Source organism: Eptesicus fuscus, chromosome 20 (genome assembly GCF_027574615.1).
Source record: "Eptesicus fuscus isolate TK198812 chromosome 20, DD_ASM_mEF_20220401, whole genome shotgun sequence".
NCBI lineage: Eukaryota > Metazoa > Chordata > Mammalia > Chiroptera > Vespertilionidae > Eptesicus > Eptesicus fuscus.
In genome coordinates, this window is record NC_072492.1 from 46,836,905 (window position 1) to 46,860,310 (window position 23,406).

Consider the following 23,406-nt stretch of genomic DNA (forward strand, 5'->3'; position numbering starts at 1 on the left):
GATCGGCTGCCTCCTGCACACCCCGTACCAGGGGATCGAGCTCACAACCTGGGCATGTGCCCTGGCTGGGAATCCAACAGGGGACCTCCTGGTTCATAAGTCAACGCTCAACCACTGAGCAACACCAACCAGGCCACATTTATTTGGGGGGAGGGAGGGCAGGGAGGGAGGCCAAAAAATGCCAAGAGGTTCATCCTTTGGCGCCTGCCCATGGACCCCGGGTGTACAGAACCCCTGGCCTCACTTGCAGAATTTACTCCACAATGTCACTGCCCACAGAGGCGCGTCTGAAATGCTCTGTGACGCAGGCTTTATAATAGCCAACGATGGGCAACATCTAAAGGGCCCTCGAGGGGGGACCCAGTTAGCGAAGGTCACGGCCAATAACAAGATCTTAATGGGATGAACTGATGAGGGTCCCAGAAAACAAAGACCGAAGCGCGTGGGTCAGTGGAAAACTTGAGGCCCAGACGGAGGGGCCGGGCGGAACTGGGACACACAGTATTCCTGGAAGGCTGCAGAAAGAACTGGAAACGTGTTTGTGTCCGAGATGGGAGCCCGGACCACAAGGAATGTGAAGTCGGAAGAAATATTACTTTTTAATTTTTAATCTAGGTTATTACTTTTTTAATCAAAAGAAAACGGGTTGGAGATAGATTAATAGTCGAAGGGAGAGAGATGGAGAAGGGGACAGAGAGAGAGTGGGGCGGGGGGGGGGGGGGGAGAGAGAGAAAGAAAGAGAGAGAGAGGAGAGGAGAGACTGGTGGTTTTAGAAGAACTTCCGGTCTAGCGAAGTCCCAGAACAGCCCCAGCCTTGAGAACAGTGGGCAGTGTGAGACGCTGGGCACAGAGACATAAAGGGGCAAATATCTCGTAAACGCTGCTTAAACGCCGCTCCCGGCTCGGGCGGCGGCCGGGCTGACAGCAGCTGGGCCTTCTCGCCCACGGCGCGGGGCTCTGCTGGCTTCTCCTCCTGCCGAGCCAATCCCGGGACATTATCACGGCAACGCCAATATTATTTTTTAAAGGCTTCTGTTGTTCACTAAACACCCATTAAACCAATCTCCCTGCCCATTTACGGCGAGCTTAAGGGCAAATCCAGATGGCACACATAATGCACACTCGGGCCTGAGCCGCAGGAGGCCGTCATCAAATAGCCATTACCCAGCTCGGAGGCCTCCACCGCCGGACACCCCCGCGCGTGTCCAGGTGAGAGCAGACCTTTCCCGAGATGGCTGGGCTGGCTCCCTCTTGGCAAACCATCTTTGAGCTCCCTCCCCCCGCCCTCTCCCCCCACACCCCGGAGCCCCTGCTGGGCGGGGCGGGGGAGGGGGGCGGGGGGGGGAGGAGCTGAATTTGCTTTTGTATCTAAACAGTTAGCAACAGCAGCTGAGGGTTGCCTGGTAACCTGGGAAGGCGCTTTGTCTGGGTGTCCCTGAGCAGAGGACAGACTGCCTCCCCCTCCGACACGGCCCTGGTGGCCACGCCGGTCCCGCAGTCCCAGGAAACACTCCTGCAGAGCCAGCTCCTACTGGCCCTCTATTCCCACGGCGCCCGGAAAGGGTCCGTGGGAGGGATACCCCTGTTTACCTATTCTGATTGACCTGATTGTCTATTTACCTATTCCGAAAAGCCTTCATTTCGATCCCCACATTTACTCAGGCGTTCCCCCTCTGGCCTTCGGATAAAGTAAAAACAAAAGGAACAGAACGCAATCTACTGGCTGAGTTTTTCATCCTTGAGAAGGCTGGGATCCAGGGCCGGAGCCTCCCGGGGACACACAGGATGGCTAGGCCGGGGCAGCCGCTGAGAAGGGACAGGAAGCCCTCGGTCCCCGCGTTCCCACCACTCGCCATGAAGAACGCGCGCTTTCCTGGAGCCCGCTGGCCCGTCTTAGCCACCAGCCGGTCCTGGAAGCTCCCAGACAAGAACAGCAGACGGCACCCACGTCGTCCTGATCGGAGCCTGAGCAGCATGCGTGATGGGAGGCAGGGGCGGGTTCTTCACGCTGAGCCTCTCTTACTTGAGCTCACGGGAGAGGAATTTTTATTTCCTGATTGTATCCCGCGTGAGGAGTGGCGGGCGGCGGTGAGGATCGGCCCACGAGGAGAACATAATCCAGTTCTCCATGAATAATTCATGCAGGATGCAACGGAACATAGATCCGTGAGGGCTGGCTGTGGCATGGCTGTGACTTTTTTGTACGCGGCCTGTCCCCTAGGTTTGGAGGTCACCCGAGCCTGCACGTGATGAAAACATCCAATTGCAGTGACTGCACGGAGCGGGGGAGAGACCTTTCTCCCTGAAGTGCCTAGTGTGAAGGCGGTGACTGGTCACCCATCCGCTCCTCCCTGGTCCGCTCCGGAGAAGCCCGGGCAAGGGGAGGTGTCCATTCCCAGCACCATCTGCATGGCTTCCAGTCCTGAGTCCACGGCCCACGGAAGAGGGGGGAGGGCGAGGGACGCCTGGGGCTTACAGGTTAAACGTGGGACTTAAATTCAAAGGAAAAGAAAGGCATCCACCTCTACTCACGCTAACTGGCCCTTAAATCAGCCAAATGCCCTGAGTGAGCGATGACTGCGCTGTGGGGGGTGGGATGGGTCTCACACCGAGCCTGGAAAGCAATGCCGCTAGCCGGTTTGGCTCAGTGGATAGAGCATCGGCCTGCGAACTGAAAAGGTTCCGGGTTCGATTCTGGTCAAGGGCACATGCCCGGGTTGTGGGCTCGATCCCCAGTCGGGGACTTGCAGGAGGCAGCCGATCCATGATTCTCTCCCATCATGGATGTTTCTGTCTCTCTCTCCCTCTTCCTTCCTCTCTGAAATTAATAAATATATATATATATATATATATATATATATATATATATATATATATATATAAAAGAAAGCAATGCCACCTTCCTAGTTCACCTGCAACTCCCGCTCAGTGGGCCACGGCCAGTCTGCCGCCCCCCTGCTTCCCCCCACCAGGAGACCCAGGAGTGGCTATGTGATTCCCCTCAAGGGAAGCACGCCCTCCAACCAGAAGGCATGACTTTGCTTCGTTTTTCGGTTTTCTGGCTCCACAACACTGAGCCCGTGAGAGAAATGGCCAGTTTCCCCGATGAATCAGAAAGAGGAAAGTCACATATGCGGGAAGGATCACTCAGGGTCCGTCCGAGAGGGGGCGACACAGGGACAAAGGCCCTCACGCTCTGACCCAAACCAGCCCGGTCCCACCCGGGGGTGCTTGTCGGCTGTCCCAATTGGAAAGACCATCAAAAGGCGCGGTGACCTCCCATGCAGCGAGCAGGTGGTTTGGAGAATAAATGAGACAGGAAGGCCGGGGCCGGATGCCGGGCCAGCCCTGGGCATGGTGGGGTGAGTCATGTGGAGGGGTGAGTCACGTGGAGGGGTGGGCCCGAGCCCCTGGAATTTCCCACCATGCCTCCTGCCCCCAGGCCCCCATCCGTCCTGCCTAGCTCAGCCCGGGGTCCGCAGCGGGGAGCTTGCCTGGAAGGAGCCCAGCGCCCCCGATCCGGATGGACAGTTCGCTCGCAGGGAGGAGCAGCCTGGGGCTCTCGGCATCAGACTTCTTCATCCACGCGGGGTCCAAGTTCAGGGCCAGGGCCGTGTGGGGGTCTTCCGCTGCGCCCTGAAACGGAAGCAGTCGCTGTAACACCTCTCCGAGCTTCACCCCCCACACCCCTCCCGCTCAGAGCTGCCTGGGCAGCCTGCCAATCTCTGCCGAGAGCGCAGGGCCACCGGGCCAGGCCCCGGGCCAGACCCAGCTGTGGGCAGGCGGGGTCATTAGGAGGAGGACGAGCTTTCTGGTGGTAGAACCTTTGGGGTGACAGAAACGGGATGTGCGGGGTCCGTGCCGATCCTGGAAACGGGCAGTACACAGCGAAATGCCAGCCCGCCGGGGAAAGGGCGCCGCCGGCTCCGCCCAGGCTCCGTCCAGGAAGCCCATTCGGCAGGTTCGCTTGGATGGCAGCATGTCCGCCACTTTCCAGACGTTCACCACCTTCACGTCTCTCAAGAGCTCAGAAGGGAAGGCGGTCCGAACCACACCCCCGGGAGGAGGGGGACGGACGGAGAGCGCCGCGGGGGTCCCCACCCAGGAGAGGCGGGTCCCGTGGCCGAAAGCAACCACGCCACCTGCTGCTTCGTCCGTCGCCAATTAATTCGACCGTTTGTGCGTCAACCAGGAAAAGCCTTCATTTCGATCCCCACATTTACTCAACACGTACTAACTGACCACCAATTCTGTGGCTACTTGGCCAACAAAACCAGACAACGTCTCAGCTCTCAGGTTCCAGTTAAGAGCACACAGATGGCCCTGGCCGGGTGGCTCACTTGGTTAGAGCATCGTCCCTATACGCCAAGGTTGCAAGTTCCATCCCTGGTCAGGGCACAGACAAGAAGAAACCAATGAATGTGTCAAAAAGAGCGACAATAAATCGATGCCTCTCTCTCTCTGTCTCTCAAATCAATAAATAAAAAATAAAAGAAGAGCAGACAGATGAATCCACAAGGAGCTTCTACTCCCACAGCTTCGGCCGGAACTCCCTGGCCCTGCGGACAGCTTACATTCGAGGGGAGCGAGGAAGAGGGGTGACCCCACCAACACACACACCTCCGCTTTCACCCCAACGCCTAGACGCCAAGGGAAGGTGAGTGGAATCATCTCGATGAGCATAAAAGCAGTAGCTGCTTACTGAAAACCAGGCAATAATAGCTCCAAACAAACAGAAGGTTCCCTTTAAAAACATGTCTCTCTGACATGGGAGAGGAGGGGGTTGCTGACCCAGTCCCTGAGTGCAGCCACTCATGAGCAAACGCCGGGACCGTTTTCTCGGGTGAGTTTCTTTCATGACAAGTATCTCACGAAGATGATGCTTGGCTGTGTCTTACACACACACACACACACACACACACACACACACACACAGGGATCAGAAAGAGAATCGAGTGGTTCAGACATTTTATTTCATTATTTCTTTCCAAAGAAATGCTACAAACGAAAACATCAACCCTTCCGACTACATCTCCTCCTTTGTCCCACATCGATATCACCCCCATGGTTTATTTGCAATGTCCTCTCTTACGCATAGAAGGGTGCCGACACCTCATTTAAGTTTGTTTTAAAAGGCGGGGGGGAGGGGGGGTAGAGCCTCGGAGCTCCCGGGTCCTTCTGCAGAATCCTAGGGGCTGCAGGACGTCACCTGCTCTGACCCTGGGAGAAGCACAAAGGGACAGCCTGCCACACTGAGCGACACTCAAGGCTGACGCTACAGATGGACGGGATCCTGGGGACAGACGGGACTTGAGGAAGGCCGGTCTCCCCTGCAGACACCCCTCTCCCCACCCGAGTGACAGCTGGCGCCGGTGCCATGTGCCATGTGCCAGAGCCGCAGCTCTTTGTTTATGGGTTTAATTATTTCTAATCCTACATCTCCTGCTGACATCGGAGGGATCGCGGCGGCAATAAAAGACGTGCCTCTCGAGGGGGGAGTGGGGGGCGGGGGGCAGCTGACCTTGCTGTGTCTTCCTTCTGTTTAGAAGGTGATGGATGCGTGGCTGGGAGGAGGCTGCGGGAAGAGAGCCGCTTCATTACGGAGAGGCGAGGCCAGGCGCAGCGGCAGGAATGCGCGCAAGGCTGTCCGTGAAGGCGCGGCCTGTTTTAACTGAGAACAGTGCTTTTCCACGGGGCGATTTTGCCCCCACCCCGCCACCACCTGGGGGCATTTGGCAACAGGCATCTTTGTATGTGGGGGAGGGAGGGAGGGGTGGGGCTGGCACCCTACAGGGCACCCTACAGTCCCACCACAAATGACCCGGCCAAGCGTCAACAGTGCTGAGGTTGAGGATTTAGGACGCTCAGGACCCCAAAGCTTCCTGGTTATTGGTAACCCTGGGCACCCGCAGACCCTCTTTTTACTATAAGGATACGATGTTTGCCACTTCCTCCAGGAAGCCCGCCTGCCTGCCCGTGTTTGGAAAATTCTTAGTAAGCATCAGAACCAGGCCAGGGCAAGCGTGCGACTCAAGCAAGCTTTCCCGACTTTCCCTGCAGCCCTGAGAGCCTGCGTGGCTGCCCCTCAGCCGGGCAACAAGTCACTTTCTGCCCCCACTCCCACCCCCACCCCCACCCTGTGGTGAGGGTGGGCTCCTGGGGCTTTCGATGGTTCAGGGTGGCTGTGCCACCTTGCAGCTCCCCAATGTCAAGGTGCCAAATACACAGGCTCCTTCCCAAGCTATAGTTCTCCAGGTCCTGCACCACACCCTCCCCCAGCCACCTCCACCCCTCCTCCCCCTGCCCTCCTCCCCCACCCACCTCTATCCCTCCTCCCCCTGCCCTCCTCCCCACCCACCTCCATCCCTCCTCCCCCACCCACCTCCACCCCTCCTCCCCCTGCCCTCCTCCCCCACCCACCTCCATCCCTCCTCCCCCACCCACCTCCACCCCTCCTTCCCCACCACCTCCATCCCTCCTCCCCCAACCACCTCTACCCCTCCTCCCCCACCCACCTCCATCCCTCCTCCCCCTGCCCTCCTCCCCCAACCACCTCCACCCCTCCTCCCCCACCCACCTCCATCCCTCCTCCAAATGCAGACCTACAGGAAGGGGCTGCTGGAACTTGAGATCACTGTCCTCTTGGGACAGAGTTATCATCATCATCATCATCATCGATGGTTTGGGGCAAGTCCCTGGGGCTCAGAAAAAACAGAAATTTCCAGCCACTCTGGAAAGGCCGTGCTGAGGGGCAGGAGCTGGAGAACAAACAGCACCTTCCAGAAGGGAAGAGGGAGTGGAGAGAGGGGGAAAGATGGAGGAAATGAAATGAGGGGTTGGGGGCGGGAGGGGAGAAAGGAGCCCAGGAATATGCCTTCTAGGAAACCAAAGAGGCTTCCGGAAAGGACCTCCCTCCAGAAACCAAGGCCGGTGCTTTCGGGGGGGGGGGGGGGGGGGGGTTTGCTGTCCCGGGCACGAGGAGACGGCGGCTGGTGGCTGAGGTTCCGACCGTCATGAAAGGAAAGGCCCGGAGCGTACGGGCCGGACGCGGCCACATCAGTGTGGTCTACGGTGCCAATGGCTGCCCCTCCAAAGGCACAACTGGGTAAGCGCCATCAGGTGCCAAAGCCCTGGCGGCCCCTGCCCCCAAAAGTCACACGCGCGCCCCCAAATGTCACGGCAGCAGCCCGCGCCTTTGCTCCGCGGCCCAGCAGCCCCCCTGTGTGTGTCCACCTGTGCCTGCCGCTCCCCCCGCCGGGAGGTGTCACCGCTCGCAGGGGAAGCACAGCCGCCACCCTCTCGTGGACGGTGGCAGGCCTGACGCTCACCGGCCCCACGCACACCGCCTGTCACGTCACTGCGGGCTGGGAACTGGGCGACGGCGCTGAGCTGCCCCGGCCCCGTGGCAGGTAATCTATTTAATTGAGGTCTGTCAGCGGGTCAAAACTCCCTGATGAAGGGCCGAGGGAAAGGGCAGAGAGTTAATTGTGTTCCCTGCCAGCCACAGCTAAAGCCAGGCCCCGGTTACACCCCAGGGGCGGAGGGAAGAAGGATCTAAAGACAGGCCACCACCAGCCCCCTTAGGGACGCTGAGGCTGCGGGAGGGCCTGGAGCTCTGCGGGCTCTGCCTCCCTCCTCCAGCCCCCACCAGCCTCCCGCGTCCCTCACCATCCCCACTTAACCCAGACACATGAGGTGACGTTAAATAATTGATGCTGTTTTTATTACTGAGAAATTGCAATAATAATGACATCCATAACACAACCTTAAAGTATTCCACATAATGGAAAAAAAAACTAAATGTCCCCCCTTATCACCAGCCCGAATATGGATGAAGCTGACATAACAGGTGACCTTCTCTCCCGGGGAGCTGGGCAGCGGCCTGCTGCCCAGGGCCAGGCTGGCTCAGGGTGGCGGGGACCGGCCTCAGAGCCAACAGGAACACAGGGTGGCCGAGACTCTGAGGCAGCGGGTACAGCCCTGCCTCGGGCTCCATCAGCAGGTCATTGCCGTCTTCCTGGCCTCGGTTTGCCTGCATGTTCAGGGTCATGGGTCATAGCCAAGGGGTATTGACAAGGAGGAGGATGTCCGTTCAAAGTACGAGGTCCCTACTGGTTTCTGGGGCACCAGGATGGCACCTCTAACTCCATGGGAGGCCCTGTCCCCACAACAACAAAATGACACCCAGGGAGTGGCCAGCAAGGCCTGGTCTCCAGCTCCTCATTTTCTATACGCGGTGCTTCTAAAATCCAGGCTGAAGAAGCCCACGCTCCCTCCTCCAAGAAGCCTTCCTAGATTAACCCAGCCTGGTCTGGGTTACGTACGCCTCCTCGCTGTGCTGCCCTGACATCCCACACGCGCTTCGGTCGTAACATTTGCAAAACTGCACAGTAAACTCCCCGTTTCCTTGGCTCCTGAGGTGCTTAAAGCAGGAGCTGTGTCTTCCTGCTCGACTGTCGGGCCCAGCACAGTGTCAATCATGTTCCATAACCAAGCTGACCGACTGGCATGAACAATATCACAGAATCTCCAAAATGATGTACAACCAGCATGTCACACTCGTGGCCCACAACGAATATTTTTGCGGCCCAGCCAATATAACGGTATGTAAGAAACGTTTTCATAAAAAAATTAATAACTTCATTTTTACAATATCCTGTTATACATAATTATTAGTAACGAACTAAAATGTCAGCTAATCACTGATCACTATAATCGTGTGGCATCCGTTTCCCTTACGCGCCTTACGCGCAGGCGCCCCATTTCTCTCCCCTAATACCAGCAGCGAATATTTTAGCAGCCGATGGCCACGTTGTTAGTCTTGTACCGACTTGTTTGGTGTGCGCAACAGGAAATATTTCACTTTCGGAGAACAAGAAAAATAGGGATATTTGCATTATGCTTATTAATTTGTGCAGTTATTCAGTGTCTGGTAAGTGCATGTTCAAGAGAAAATATCAATTTTTATTAAAGTGTTCTATTATTTTACGTTAACGATGACTCATTTATTTCAGCCCTTTGTACTCAGCATGTCTCTATTAAATAAACCTACATTTCCATGAAAATTGAAGCTTTTTTTTTTTGCGGCTCACATAAACTTAAACCTTGTTTACTTGACCCGTGTTAGCCTTTGAGTTTGACATGCTTGCTGTACAACATAAAAAACAAAGACCCAGGGAGGCACACCATGGTTAGGCCTCGAGAAGGAAGGAAAGAGAGATTAGTGCAGAGCGGGAGAGAAAAGGCTTTAAAAGCATGACAGACTGCCTGGCTGGCGTGGCTCAGTGATTGAGCATCGACCTATGAACCAGGAGGCCAGGGTTCGATTCCCAGTCAGGGCACATGTCCCAGTTGTGGGCTCAATCCCCAGTGGTGGAGGGCATGGCAGCCAATCAATGATTCCCTCTCATCATTGATGTTTCTATCTCCCTCTCCCTCTTTGAAATCAATAAAAATATTGATGGCAAGGGCATCATGACTTTCTACCCACCCCCCACTCCTGTCCCCTTGATGACCGTGTAAGAGCCTCAAGATCAGTCCTGAGCCCACATGAGGATGGGCAGCTACCTACCCAGTGACTCTCAGCCCAAAGGTTCTAACTCCACTTCCTTCCTGGCAGAAGCAGCGCGGGGCAGCCCAGCTCACTCTCCCGAGGTGAGTCATTCCCACCAGGAAGCCCGTGATCCCCCCCAAGGCCACGTCTCCCAGCTTCCTCCCCGGCTCCTCCGTGACCCTGGCCTGAAGCTTCCCACGGAGGAAATGAATTTGCAGATGTCTAGCTCAATTTAAGCTAGGTGAGGCTGCTGTTACTCAAACTGTCTTTTTAGGGACAAAGCCTTCTCCTGTCGCTGCTGCCAAATTACTATTCATAATCAAGCCTATTGAAGCCCATGAAACAGAACTGAAAGCACCCCACAGCTCTGCAAAGGCTCAGCCCTCCGTCAGGTGCACCAGGTAAGCGCCAGGGCTCCCAGCAGCCGGCCTGGCAGAGAGCGGGCCTGGCCGAGTTTCCCAAACCGCCGTGCTTTTTCCTGTCGTTTGAAATATAATGTCTCCTTAAAACAATACAGATCTAAAGGAAGGCAAGTACCTAAGTAGAATGAGGCATTCTCTCCCTAATCCTCAAGGATTATCCACCACTCTGAAGCTACTCCTGGACCTCGTCCTAGAATTCATTAAAATGCACCCATATAATCCACCCTGAGCCTTTCTGCCTTTTCAACAGTTTTGAGAACCCCCAGCTGGTCTTTTTCAGGCAACTTTTCCTGACCTATGGTATCCTTTTGGAGAATACCCAGTGTCTCCCCCAACCCCGCTACCCCCACCCCCCTCCGAAACCTGCTCAAAGTAAAGATTGCTCCTCTCAGGAACAAATGCATGTCTATCAGACACTTGTTGCTAGATAACAAAACACCCCAAAACTCAGTGGCCTCAAACAGCAGCCAGTGATTACTGCTCCCGAGTCTCCATTCGTGTGGACGCTGCTGGGGACCTGCCGAGGCCCCGTGAATACTGCCAGGCCTCACTTGCGCATCTGTGGTCAGCGTGCAGCTCGCCCGGGGCTGGATGGTCTAGGAGAGCGCATGCTCCGGCAGGCTGTGGGCCAGCAGCTGGCTGGCTGGTGGCTGGGAAAGTGGGATTCCTCTCCGTGGGGCCCCGTCATCCTCCAGCAGGTGAGGCTGGGCTCATTCGTGTGGTGAACCCAGGCTTTCGGGGGCAGCGAGAGAAGGCAACATCGAAGTGCTGTTCAAATCTCTGCTTGCATCACCCTCTCCACCGCTGCACTGACCCCAGTGGTCCATGGCCATCCAGAGCCATGGGGCGGATACATCCGTCAACTGTGCCTCTTGCTGGGAGGATCCGATGTCACCAGAGTGTGAATGACGGCAGGGAAGGGATCTGTGGCCATTGCTGCAATATTCCAGAGCACATTCGCACGTCATGCATGGTGGCGCGTGAAGTATCAGGGAGCCCCTGAACTCCGTGCGGCCCTCCGTGGATTAGCCTGCAAACGGCTGCTCTGGATTAAACCCACAAACTCAACCTCCTCCGCCTGAAGCAGCGCTTCTCCAATGGGGACTCAGGGACCGATTTGCAGCGGTCTGAAAGTTTTATATAAAAAAATTTTAATTTTGTATTTCTAAAGAAAAAAAACAATACCAGCCCAGCCGGGTATGGCTCAGTGGTTGAATGTTGACCTATGAACCAGGAGGTCACCGGTTCCATTTCCGAACAGGGCACATGCCAGGGTTTCGGGCTCTAACTCCAGGAGGGGGTGCTCAAGAGACAGCCGATCAATGATTCTCTTTCATTGTTGATGTTTCTCTCTCTCTCTCTCTCCCTCTCCCTTCCTCTGAAATCAATAAATATCCTATATAATAAAATCCTAGTGTGCAAATTGTCCCCTTGACCGGGAGTTGGTCTGGGAGTTCGACCAGGGGGCGGGGCTGACCGGGGGAAGGGAGGGAGGCCCTGGCCGGCAGCCGCTAGGGACCCTACCAGTGCACCGGGCCTCTAGTATATAAAATACAAGGCCAGCAGTCTGCCTCACGGCAGTGACCACTTTCTAACCAAAGCCCACTCACTGCTCGATTTCAGGGCCTTTGTTTGCAGCTGTGTTTCCGGCTGAGTTGGTACCAAGCAGTCCTGCCTTAATTGCTGAGGGCTAATTGCCAATGGATGGCTGATCGGTTCTGAGCCACGCTGGGGCCAAATTCCTTCGTGGAGCCCGGAGTAGATGCCGGAGGTTTCCAAGCTTCTGGAACAGCTGTGGGGAGAGCCGACTCCATCCGGCGGCTTTTGCGGGACGGACGGATCTGCCGGAACCAAAAGGAGCCAGTCACGGCCATCGGTTCCGCTGGCGCTTGTCACGGGTGGCTTATTTTTAGCAAAAGATCATCTGCCACAGCACACAGAAACGTGGCCGGTTTCGATTTTATGGATTTGGGTGCTTTGACGTGAACTTGTACCTAACTGTGCGTGTGCATCTGTGTGCTCATAAACTTGTTGATAACGGTCAACGCCCCATCAACTCCTCAGCCTCCGGCCCCTGCTCACAGCCTGCTCACAGCATCCATCCCCACGGGGCCTGGACCACGAGGGTCTGAAACCTCAAACCGTTTCTGAAAACAGTCCTTGTGCCTCCCGATGAGCTCCGCCTGCAAGGCCGAGACACGGACTCCTGCACAGAAGCGCTGACCGGGGTGTAGAGCCCCTCAGAGCCGCTGGGAAAGGGGGCAGGGAGGGGAGAGGAGACCCTTCAGAGGAGGGTGGAAACCCCCGTGCATGTTCTCACGAAGGAAAGAGTGTGCAAGTGGCACGCAAACCACTTCAGAAGGGGAGCGTGGCCTTGCAGAACACACTTGATTTTTTTTGATAGCGGGGCTTCATCCGAGGCGTCGCTCCGCCCGAGGCAGCATCAATTATTCAGCTTCTTGGGGCTTGATGAGGGGCTGGCGCGGAGGAGGTGGAGGCTGCTGGCTTCTAAGGAATGTTTTTCTGCTTCCCGCTGTGGGTACGTGGGGACCGACACCTCCCCTCTTCTCTCTTCTCCAGGCCTGAGTTCCGAAGCAAACCCGGGGCACACGGCCCGCCTGGGCGAGGTTCCCGCTGCCGCAGGGCCAACTGCCGCCAATGCAGCGGCAGAAAGCACCGCTCGCTTCCTCCCCCTCCGCTCCCACACTTCGGGAATCCAGCAAACGGTTAACCGAGTCCGGGGTCCTTTGCTCGGGGCCGCGCCGGGCTGTGACCTCAGCGGAGGCTCAGGGCCCTCTGCCACGTGCCCTGGTGTTGGCAGAATTCAGTTCCTTGCAGACGAAGGGCTGAGGTCCCCCTCCTTCTTGCTGGCTGCCGGCCGGCCGGGGACGGCTCAGCTCGGGAGGCCACCCTCCGGCCCTTGCCATGCGGCCGCACCAGAGGCAACGCACAGCGTGGCTGCGGGCTTTTCCCAGGCCAGCAGGAGACGCCTCGGGGACAGGGCACGGCCGTGGGTTACGGACAAGTGCAGGGCTCTACCCATTCTTAGCAGCACCAGCTCTCCCTTGAGGTCCCAACCTCACAGGACAAAGCCTGTATCTTCTGACTCACAGTCACCTTCAGGGGAGATCGGGGAGGGGGTGCTCCGGGGATCAGCCAGGCAGACGCTCCGGCTCAGCCACCCTGGGAAGAGACCTGTGATGGCCGCAGGCCCCACGATCCATCAGGCACAGGAAACACGGTGCCTGGGGGCCCAATGTTGGGGTCCCCGAAAATGTCTTAATTTATCTTACAATCGGAAGGGGGGAAATGAATAATAATGAATGCCTAATAGTGAATCCAGCCTGGGCGGCAGCCATCGTTACACCACCATGGCTGTAAAATGTCATTTTTCACCTTTCGGGGCTAGAGGAAGGGGACCACAAAGACAAAAGCTCAGACGGCCCACCAAAGTCCAAAGGTGGGCGGGGCGGGGCGACCTCTCACGGTGCACAGAGGTGTCCCTGCCCAGGGCGGCGGCGATGCCAGCCAAGCCCGGGGCTCTTCGATGCTGGCCGGGGACTAAGTGAACCGAGAGAGCCGAGTGGCACATCAGGACAGTGCCCAGGCCGCCGCAGGACAGGGCTGAGATGCTAATCAGGCTGATGGGAACACCGGAGCCGAAGTGACAAACACAGGGCGCCTCGGGCCACGCTGGGTCCCGGGAGGAGCCACGTAAGTAGCGGTGAGTCCATGGTCAGGGAGGACGGCCTCCGGGGATGGGGGGGCGAGAGGGGGGTAGATAAATGAAGCGATTAAATCCTCCTCAAAGACCAGAAAACGGGCATCAAACTATTATCGACAATGTCAACAGGATCATCATCCCATTAAAGAAAAGGAGCAAGAAGAAACTGAGCGTGTCACCTGGCGGTCGGAGGTGAGGATGAGTGTGAGAACACCTGGGCATGAGGATGAAGGGGGGGCAGGAACATGCTAACGAGAGCTGCGGGGGACAAGATGGAAAGCCGCCGAGACGGATAAAAGCACCGGGAAGAGGAAGAGGCCTAACGGGTGGGTGGGAAACCAAAATGAACGACAACAGAAAGATCGGGAGACACGGGGGTCACGCCACCCCAAGAGCTGCGAAGCCTGGAGGGAGAGGAAGGTCTGTGAATAACAGCCTTCAACTACCGTCCGTACAACAAGATTCACACTGGGTAAGCCCTGGGGCCTGTTCTACACTGACCTCCTATAAATCTACACATTTCTGCTTCTACCCAAAGGGCTGATGTGCCCACAGGTGCCTGGGGAGGTAAACTAATTTAGGAGGGAAGTCACAGGCACCCTTCCCAAACTGGAAAGATAAATGACCACAGACGGCGCCAACAGCCGGAGGAAAGAGACCTTTGCAAAGAACACAGACCTGTCAGGACAAAGGCTCCGATTGCTTTTCTCCGTCGCGTAGCCGCGGGAGGAGGATCGATATATTCCCACTGTCCGCCTTCGGAGCGGAAGCAGGAGGCCAGCAAATCAGCCTCGAATTAACCAGAGGCCCAGAGGGCTGCCGGGGAGGAAGTCATTGCCCGGATACGTGAGCTCCGCGAGGGAGGCCAACACCAGGGCTGCTGCGTCCAGGCCCCTGGACCCCGCATCTAAGGAGAGCGCCCTCCTCTGTGCGCTCGGGGAGAAGACAGTGCAAATAGATGGTGAGACGATGATGCCGGTCTTATCTTTAATATACTTTTAAATCCTGAAGCCCAGAGGGCATGTGTGACACGCAGAGGCCATAGGCGGCGGCCAGTGTATCCCCAAGTACCTCGGCCTCCCCAAGCCGGCACTCCCGCCGCCGGGGCAGCGCGCCCTCCTGCTAAAATGGATCCACCTGCCAGAGGCTGGGGACCGGTCCCGGGAGAGAGGCTGGTGGTGGCCTCATATCAGCTCGCTGCTCTGGAAGCTGAGCTTCCCAGGATTCCCAGGGCACTTACCTTTTGCTCAAATAATTTTTAACAGCTTCCATTCGGCCTTTACACTTCCAAAAATAAAAAGCCAGTTTTTAAAAATATGCAGGAGCCCTGGTCAGTGTAGCTCAGCTGGTTGGGCATTGCCCCATGTACTGAAAGGTTGCCAGTTCAATTCCCGGTCAGGACACATGCCCAGGCTTTGGGCTCAATCCCCAGTAAGGGGCGTGCAAGATGTAGCCAATCAATGTTTCACTCTCACATGGATGTTTCTCTCTCTCTCTCTCTCTCTCTCTCTCTCTCTCTCTCTCTCTCTCTCTCAAAATCAATTAAAAATACCTTTTAAGTCCTAGCCAGTTTGGCTCAGTGGATAGAGTGTCAGCCTGTGGATTAAAAGGTCCCGGGTTCGATTCCAGTCCAGGGTACATGCCCAGGTTCTGGGCTTGATCCCCAGTAGGGGGCGTGCAGGAGGCAGCCGATCAATGATTCTCTCTCTCATTGATGTTTCTCTCTCTTCCTCTCTGAAATCAATAAAAATATATTTTGAAAGTACGTTTTAAAAAATATAAGAAGGAAAAACCATCACGAAGTAAACCAGAGTCATTTCTGGGGTCATTGGAAAGGTATCAGCAGAGGATCTCTCTCCCCCCACCCCACCCCCAACAAAAAGGCATTAGATTGTCCCTCTGAACCAGGCACCACACGCCTAGCTTGCACCTCTCTGCTCCCTGCGGCCTCCCCTTCACATCTGCAGTACTGTTTGTCTGGGCTGGGAGACAGCTGATGACAGGTGACAAGCCCTCCATCACAAGCTCCAGCGTCCACCGGGAGCCAGCCACACCGATAATATAGGGCTCCCCTTTCTGCCTGACACAAAGCAAATCCTGTTGACTTGCCGGAGACACGGGGACAAGAAGCCGCTAACTGCAACAGCCCCATCAGCTTGATGTCTACATGACAGATCAAGCTTCTGACAGCTGGCTCGGGGCAAACCCACTGATGGGAATTAAGTCGGCTGCCATACACCAGGACGTGCCCCTGAAGGCTCTCGGCGGTTCTGACTATTAAAAAGGAGGCTGGAGGATTATTTAAGAGAACGGCAACCCGGGGGACGGGGGGGCTGAGTCAAAGGATCCATGATTCCAGGGGTCACGCTGGGCATCTAACCTCCCCAGGAGGTGAGAGGGAGTGCCCCCCCCTCCCACCCCAGCAGAAGCAAAGCAGAGAACCAATGGAAATGCATTCCTCCTGGGCAGACTCAGCAAGCTCGCCTCAGCGGCCTGTCCCCTCAGATCCTAGCTCAGCAGGCCCTCCCTACGCTCCCCCTTCCCCGCGCCCCTGCTGGGTGTTTGGGACTCAGTGTCCAGGACACAGTTGGACCATCACCTCCCCGGTGCTGCCGGCTGATATAACTACAGCCTGACTATCCTGCCTCTGAATCACCCAGACCTCCCCGTTCGTTCCTGCATCCGTGCTTTTTGACCAATGCCTGCTTACCAAAGAGTGAGGGCGGGGAAGGGAGAAAGTAAAACACAGAGCCATCGGATTTAGGAATGGTTGAAAACCTGAATTAAAATGAGATTTGTTTTTTGAATTTTTTTTTTTTTATTGCTTTCAGAGAGAGGAAGGGAGAGGGAGAGAGAGATAGAAACATCAACGATGAGAGAGAATCATTGACTGGCTGCCTCCTGCACACTCCCTAATGGGGATCGAGCCTGCAACCCGGGCATGTGCCCTGACTGGGAATTGAACCATGACCTCCTGCTTCATAGGTCGATGCTAAACCGCCGAGCCACACCAGCCGGGCTAAAATGAGATTTTTGGTAGCGAGTTACCTCTAGAATCTGCTTGCTTACAGAAATCATGAAGGTTTGTATTCCCCATCCCCCACCCAACAGACACACACACACACACACACACACACACACACACACACTCTCTCTCTTTCTCTCATTCTCATTTTCTCTCTTTCTGAAAATCACTTGATTTCTCAGGTGGCAGGAAAGTAGCCCACTGTGGGTTATTCAGCTCTACCTCCCCCCGTTTTCATGAAAACCTCACTTGGTCCTTTATCTCCAAACCCCTCCTGAGTGAGAATGTGTTTTCTCCCATTTCCCAACCAGATGGAGCGCAAACATAAAAACCACGAGAGTGAGACCCCCCGTCTGTCCTTATGATGAACAGCTCGGCAAGGAAATTTGCCAGAGAGGAGATTCGAAGCGGTTCTGAGCGGCTCCCGTCGGGGCCGGGGCCTGGCAGGTGGGCATGAGGGCTGCACCTGCGGGTGAAAACGCTTCCTTCCCCGGACGATGACCCCCAGGAGACTGCTGTCCAGAGCCCACGGCTCCCTGCCTGCCTCCACCCAGTATAACTGGGTACCCAACACCTAACCTGGTTGCAGTTTGTGTAACGAAAGAAGAGACGCTCCGGGCAATGGAGAGCCTGCAGACCTCCGCTGAGCCATCTGGGAGGCAGGATTACATCCACAAAGCATCTGGGGTTTGTACAAAGGAGCCGGCATTCCGACTCGGGGACAAAGCATGCTTGCAGCCTGCTGGGACTGAGCTGCTCCCCAGGATGAGAATAAAGACGTCTCTGTAACGAGTTCGGCAGGACCCCGGGCGTGGAATAAGCCCTCCATGAGCATCAGCTGTGATTTTCACCACGATTCTCATTAGACGGAAAGTAGGACTGGGCCTGTCTCAGCCGTGAAAGCAACAGGGGAGGGGAAAGAAGGTGGGACTCGGTGTCGCTGTAACAGAAACTCCCGTCCGAGCGGTGGGGGAGGTGCAGGTCACACAGGAGGACACAGAGGCATTTCCCGACGGGGAGGTGAAGGACAGCACATGAAACAGAGTCAATAGTATCATGACAGCCGAAACCGGTTTGGCTCAGTGGATGGAGCGTCGGTCTGCGGACTGAGGGGTCCCGGGTTTGATTCCAGTCAGGGGTATGTACGTTGGTTGCATATCCCCGGCATATCCCCGGTGGGGGGTGTGCAGGAGGCAGCTGGTCTATGTTTCTCTCTCATCGATGTTTCTAGCTCTCTATCTCTCTTCCTTCCTCTCTGTAAAAAATCAATAAAATATATTAAAAAAAAAAAAATAATAATAATAATAATATCATGACAACTGTATACGGTGCCTGGTGAGTAATGGAAACATCAGGGAAACCACTTTGTAAAGTATAGACCAGTGGTCGGCAACTCATTAGTCAACAGAGCCAAATATCGACAGTACGACGATTGAAATTTCTCTTGAGAGCCAAATTTTTTAAACTTAAACTTCTTCTAATGCCACTTCTTCAAAATAGACTCGCCCAGGCCGTGGCATTTTGTGGAAGAGCCACACTCCAGGGGCCAAAGAGCCGCATGTGACTCGCCAGCCGCAGTTTGCCGACCACGGTTACAGACGGTCTAGCCACTGTGCGGTACACCTGACACGGATACAAAATAACACTCCATGTAAACGGTAATTGAAAAGAGAAATTAAAAAACATTTTAAAATATATATTTTTATTGATTTTAGAGAGAGTGGGAGAGTGTGTGTGTGGGAGAGAGAGAGAGAGAGAGAGAGAGAGAGAGAGAAACATCGATCAGCTGCCTCCTGCACACCCCCCACTGGGGATCAAGCCTGAGACTCAGGCATGTGTCCCGAGCGGGAATCGAACCAGCGACCTCAGTGCACAGGACGATGCCCAACCAACCGAGCCCCAGCAGCCAGGGCTAAATATTTTTTAGTGACGTTTTGTGCTCTCGGGGCCTTCACGTTTGCCCTCCGCCGTGGTGGCCATGGTGGCCTGTCACATTAGGGAAGCCGAGGGTGGGAATCGGTGGGAGGCGGGGGGGAGGGTTCACAGCCCGGCCAGGTTTGGGCATCGCCATACAGATCGCTCCCTCTCACCGTTCCACTTGACAGATTCACGCTGCGGGCTCCCCATCCGATCACTGGCCTAATATTTACCCAGTGGACGCTGGATCTGCGTGCGCTGCCGCCTCAAGCCCAGTGAGTGTGGAGACGGAGAAGAGGCTGCCTGCGTACGAGCCACGAGGACAAACACAGCCCGATCTTTAAAGAGCCATTGAGCGGATCAATCCCCCATCCCCACTCCGGGGCCCGAGACTGAATAATTATTTTCCGGCATTACATCCCTCGGGAGAGCTCAGAAAAGGTCGCTGTTTCTTGGTTTGTTCCCCTGTATGTGCCAAACACAGATTATTTTCTGGGGGCCATGAGGCTCCATCCCAGGCTGTACCACCCAGACAGTCCTAAGAGCTGACTCAGGAAATGGGACGCTGTCCTCCCCAGAAAAATCACTTCGGCTCGGCCGGCGTGGCTCAGTGGCTGAGCGTGGACCTATGAACCAGGAGGTCCCGGTTGGATTCCTGGTCAGGGCACGTGCCCAGGTTGCGGGCTCAATCCCCAGTATGGGGTAGACAGGAAGCAGCCAATCAATGATTCTCTCTCATCATTGATGTTTCTAACTCTCTCTCCTTCTCCCTTCTTCTCTGAAACAATAAAAATATATTTTAAAAATAAAAGAAAGAAAAGAAAAGAACTCATCAGCTTTAGCTGCCTCGCCTCCCGCCCCCCATCCTCTCTGCCAGGGTCAGGTTCCAGAGAGACCCACTGCTGGACATTCTTCTTCTTGGCCTAGAACTCACAAATAAACACCAAGCTCTGTGGGAGGGCGGGCAGGAAGCGAGGGGATGCTGTGGGCTGCCAGATACCACGACCGGCTCCTTCACCCTGACTCATCCCTCGGCAGAGACCACACGGGCTTCCGGCTGAGCCCTCGTGCCCACCATGGGCACATGAGGCCCACCAAGGGCACCTCCAAGCAGGGGGTCCGGGAGGGGGCAGGGCTGCTGGAGGCATCAGTGGGAGATGGAGCAGCAAGCGCCGAGGCCGAGGCCGGAGCTGGGACAGGCGGGCGGCAGAGCTGGGGAAGGTGTCCGGGGAAGAACGCGAGCCCTCCATGGCGCAGGCGACATATGACGTCTGTCCTTAACACTAAGTACAAAGGAGACTGTCAGAAGGCTCTGAGCAGGGAGCGGCCTGCTGTGACGTACGCATATGAAAGAGCCTGGTTGCTGTGCAGAGACTGGCTGGCTGGGGTGGCAGGGGCAGCAGGAGGAGCTGTGGGGAGAGGCTCCTGCGGAGGGAATTCCAGTTAAGAGCAGAGTGGGGGTTGGGATGTCAGCCAAGGAGAAGGAAAGGGGGGAATGGGTGCCGGAGACCTGCAGGGGAAAGGGCCAGTCACCCTCGTTCACGAGAACGAGATGAAATGACAGCGGTCTTTATTCTCATCAGTGATCACGGTATGCAGACGCTGGGCACGGCGCTGCCCTTGGCCCGGAATACAGAGAGGTGGGAGCCCTGGTTCTTGCCTTCAGACAGGTGAGCATCAGGCCAGAACCATCAAAATGAAGCTTAAAAAAAGAGGCGCCCACTTAGGACCCAATCGATGCCGCTGATGACTCAGGCCACGGGAGAGTCAGAGAGGGAGGAGGGTGAGCTCCGAGATCACTTCTGACCAGGAGCAACTTCATCCGCCCTCACTGGCTCTTGAGAAGCGGCGGGAGGACAGGAGGATCGTCTAGGGAAGGGGACTGGGAAGGTAGGAAACACTATAAATCCTTCCAGAACCATCCGCCTCCTCCCTACTCTGTTGACTGCAAAGAGGCCATTCAACAGGGTTCGACTCCAACAGCAGACTCAACAAATCGTACCCAAAGCAGGTGGCATGCCAGGAAGCTAAGACCTCAGACCAACCAACAGGCAGAGGCTCAGCCAGTGCTGCTGCCCAGGGCAGCCGCTCACGCCCCTGTGACCTGGTCCCCGGCACCTGGACCCACGGGCCTGCTGGGACAGCAGCGCTTCCTGTCCCCAGCCGGCCTGCTCTGTGGGCCACGGCATCCTACTGCATCCGTAACTCTCCAGCCCTCTGGGGCGAGACTGCAGGCATCGCGGCTTCATGCGGAAGAACCAAGGTCCCAAGGTCCTGGGAGTGGACTGCCCTTTGCAAGCTAGTTATTCTTAGGTCCTTAGTTATTCCCTGTTGTCTTCCATTGGTAGTTAACAAAGTCCTTAAAAATGCTAGCCTACGCTCCTCAGTGGGGGGGTGTGCGGAAGGCAGCCGATCAATGTTTCTCTCTCATCATTGATGTTTCTCTCTCCTCTCTCTCTCTCTCTCTCTCTCTCCGTTCCTCTCTCTGAAATCGATGTCAGCTTATGTCACCAAAGAAGAAGAGTCAGGGACCTGGGTCCATGCTTTAGCATTAAAGGGAGAGTGGCATTAATCCAAAGTGAAGACTGGGGGGAAAGTTGGATTTCGTTAAGTGCTTGGAATGAAGCTTCCCTCCTATCTGGAATGTCAAGGCTCAAGAGTTTTGCTTAAATAAGAAGCCAGTCGTTTTTGCTAAACGAACCTCATTTAAGAGGATAATAACAGCTAATATTAACTGAACTTCAGGCACTGAGATTATTGCTTTAAGTGGATATTTTATTTAATCCTCTCAGACAAAATTCAGCAAGTGATATTTTTATCCTTTTACCGATGAGAGCACTAAGATGTGGAGCTGTGATCTCACGTCAAGGACACACGGTGAATCTTGGAGGAACCAGGAAATAAAAGCCAGCAATCTGACTCCAGACCTCTGCTCTTCTGACCAGCACCCACGCCACCCGCCACCACCCAAAATGCCATAACAGTCATGACTCTGGTGCCAACATTCACTTTGTTTTTGTTTGGTTGTTTTTTTTTGGTTTTTTCCCTTTTATTGATTTTTAGAGAGAGAGGAAGGGAGAGGGATAGAGAGATAGAAACATCAATGAGAATGAGACATCATTGATTGGCTGCCTCCTGAACGCCCCCTACTGGGGGATCGAACCAGTGACCTCTTGGTTCCTGGGTCAGTGCTCAACCACTGAGCCATACCAGCCAGGGTCCAACATTCACTTTGAAGTAACAGGACGAGGGCGGGGGAGTGAGGTGCATAAAGAAGACCTGGTCACCAACTCTGTCAGGAGCCCTCCAAGAAGGGCCAACCCCAGGAGTCCCCACCGCTCCCAGCAGAGCCACCCTGGGAGACATTTTGGATTCCGAATGAGCTTGTGTCCTGGCCAACCCCTGACGTACCAAGCACAGCTCCTGCTTCCTGCCTGCATGTCAGAAGTGTCTACTCAGGCTTCCCCGAGGCCTTGAGACCCACCCTCTCAGGGCGCCCCCCCCCCCATCACTAAATGAACCAGGACTCCTGGAACCCCTGTCTGTCTACACTGGGCATCCCATTCCAGTGGCAATCCGGCGAGTCTCTGCCAAGAGAGTCCACGAATTTTAAAAGAAAACAACTGGGACTCCAAAAAAAAAAAAAAAAAAGGCAGTGTTACTGTTCCTTTGATACTCAAGCTCAGGATAAGTCCGAGAAAAGCATGCCACAGGGTTGATTTCTTTGCATGAACCACAGTCACTCCAACTCAAGAAGGCTGCAGTCTGGATGGCATTTGAGATACTTTTTGCACTCCTGATTTCTTCTCTGCACACATGCTGTTGAGTTTGCTAAGAGCCACTGACATCTTCAATGGCCACAAATCCTGAGCTCTGTATCCCAGCTGGCAAAACGTCTTCTGTCCCTCAAGGGACTCAGAAAGCCTGTGGCCAAGGAAGGTTACTGCTTAAGTCAGGAAAACCTCGGGGGGAGGAGGGGAGGGCCGGAGGGGAATCCAGGAGGCAAAGTCCTTACCAACCTCTATTTCCCAGTAAGCACAGGGAGTCCCACCTCCAGCCACAGAGCTTAGAGCAGCAGCGTGGGCAGAACCTGGATCCCACGTGAACCGAAAAGGAGGAGAAATAATTTTCCCTCTCAGCACCAGATTTCCTCTGACCTCCCAGTGGTTAACCACGGAGCTTGTTCCCACCACGAAGACTAGGATATTCAGCAGAAGTTCAACTCAAGACTGCTTCCCGACCTGGGAACTTGACTGCCAAACTGCTCTAAAGAGCTCTCAGGCCCGGCTGGTGTGGCTCAGTGGTTGAGCGTCGACTCACGAACCAGAAGGTCACGGTTCGATTCCTGGTCAGGGCACATGCCCGGTTGCAGCCCGATCTCCAGTAGGAGGCATGTGGGAGGCAGCTGATTGATGTTCTAGCTCTCTATCCTTCTCCCTTCCCCTCTCTCTCTCTCTCTCTCTAAAATCAATATAAATAAATACAAAATAAAAAGAGTGTCCATGAACCAAAAAAGAGACCCACACCAAAGACAGCAACGAGTTTCTTCTGTGCTTCGTTGTTTGCTAGCTGAGCAGATCTGGAACAACTGAGAAGACCCCAGGCCTGGGTTTTGTTTTGAACAGAGTGTTCATTTTGCAAGTACACCTATTTTTTATTTTATGAAATCAATGCCTTTAAGGTTAACTACAAACAGTTGATCTTTTTTTAAAAAAAAGATCCCAGCCCTAACCGGTTTGGCTCAGTGGCTAGAGAGTCGGCCTGT

At 55.2% G+C, this 23,406-nt stretch overlaps 1 protein-coding gene across 3 annotated transcripts in view; it reads right to left on the reverse strand.

Moving 5' to 3' along the window:
• SLC39A11 (solute carrier family 39 member 11) overlaps window positions 1-23,406 on the reverse strand; it is a 178,155-nt gene that overhangs the window by 113,538 nt on the left and 41,211 nt on the right. For all 3 annotated transcript variants that reach the window (XM_054709625.1, XM_054709624.1, XM_054709623.1), the window contains one exon: window positions 3,495-3,636. In XM_054709625.1, the coding sequence (XP_054565600.1) occupies window positions 3,495-3,636 (142 nt within the window). The remainder of the gene's footprint in view (window positions 1-3,494; window positions 3,637-23,406) is intronic.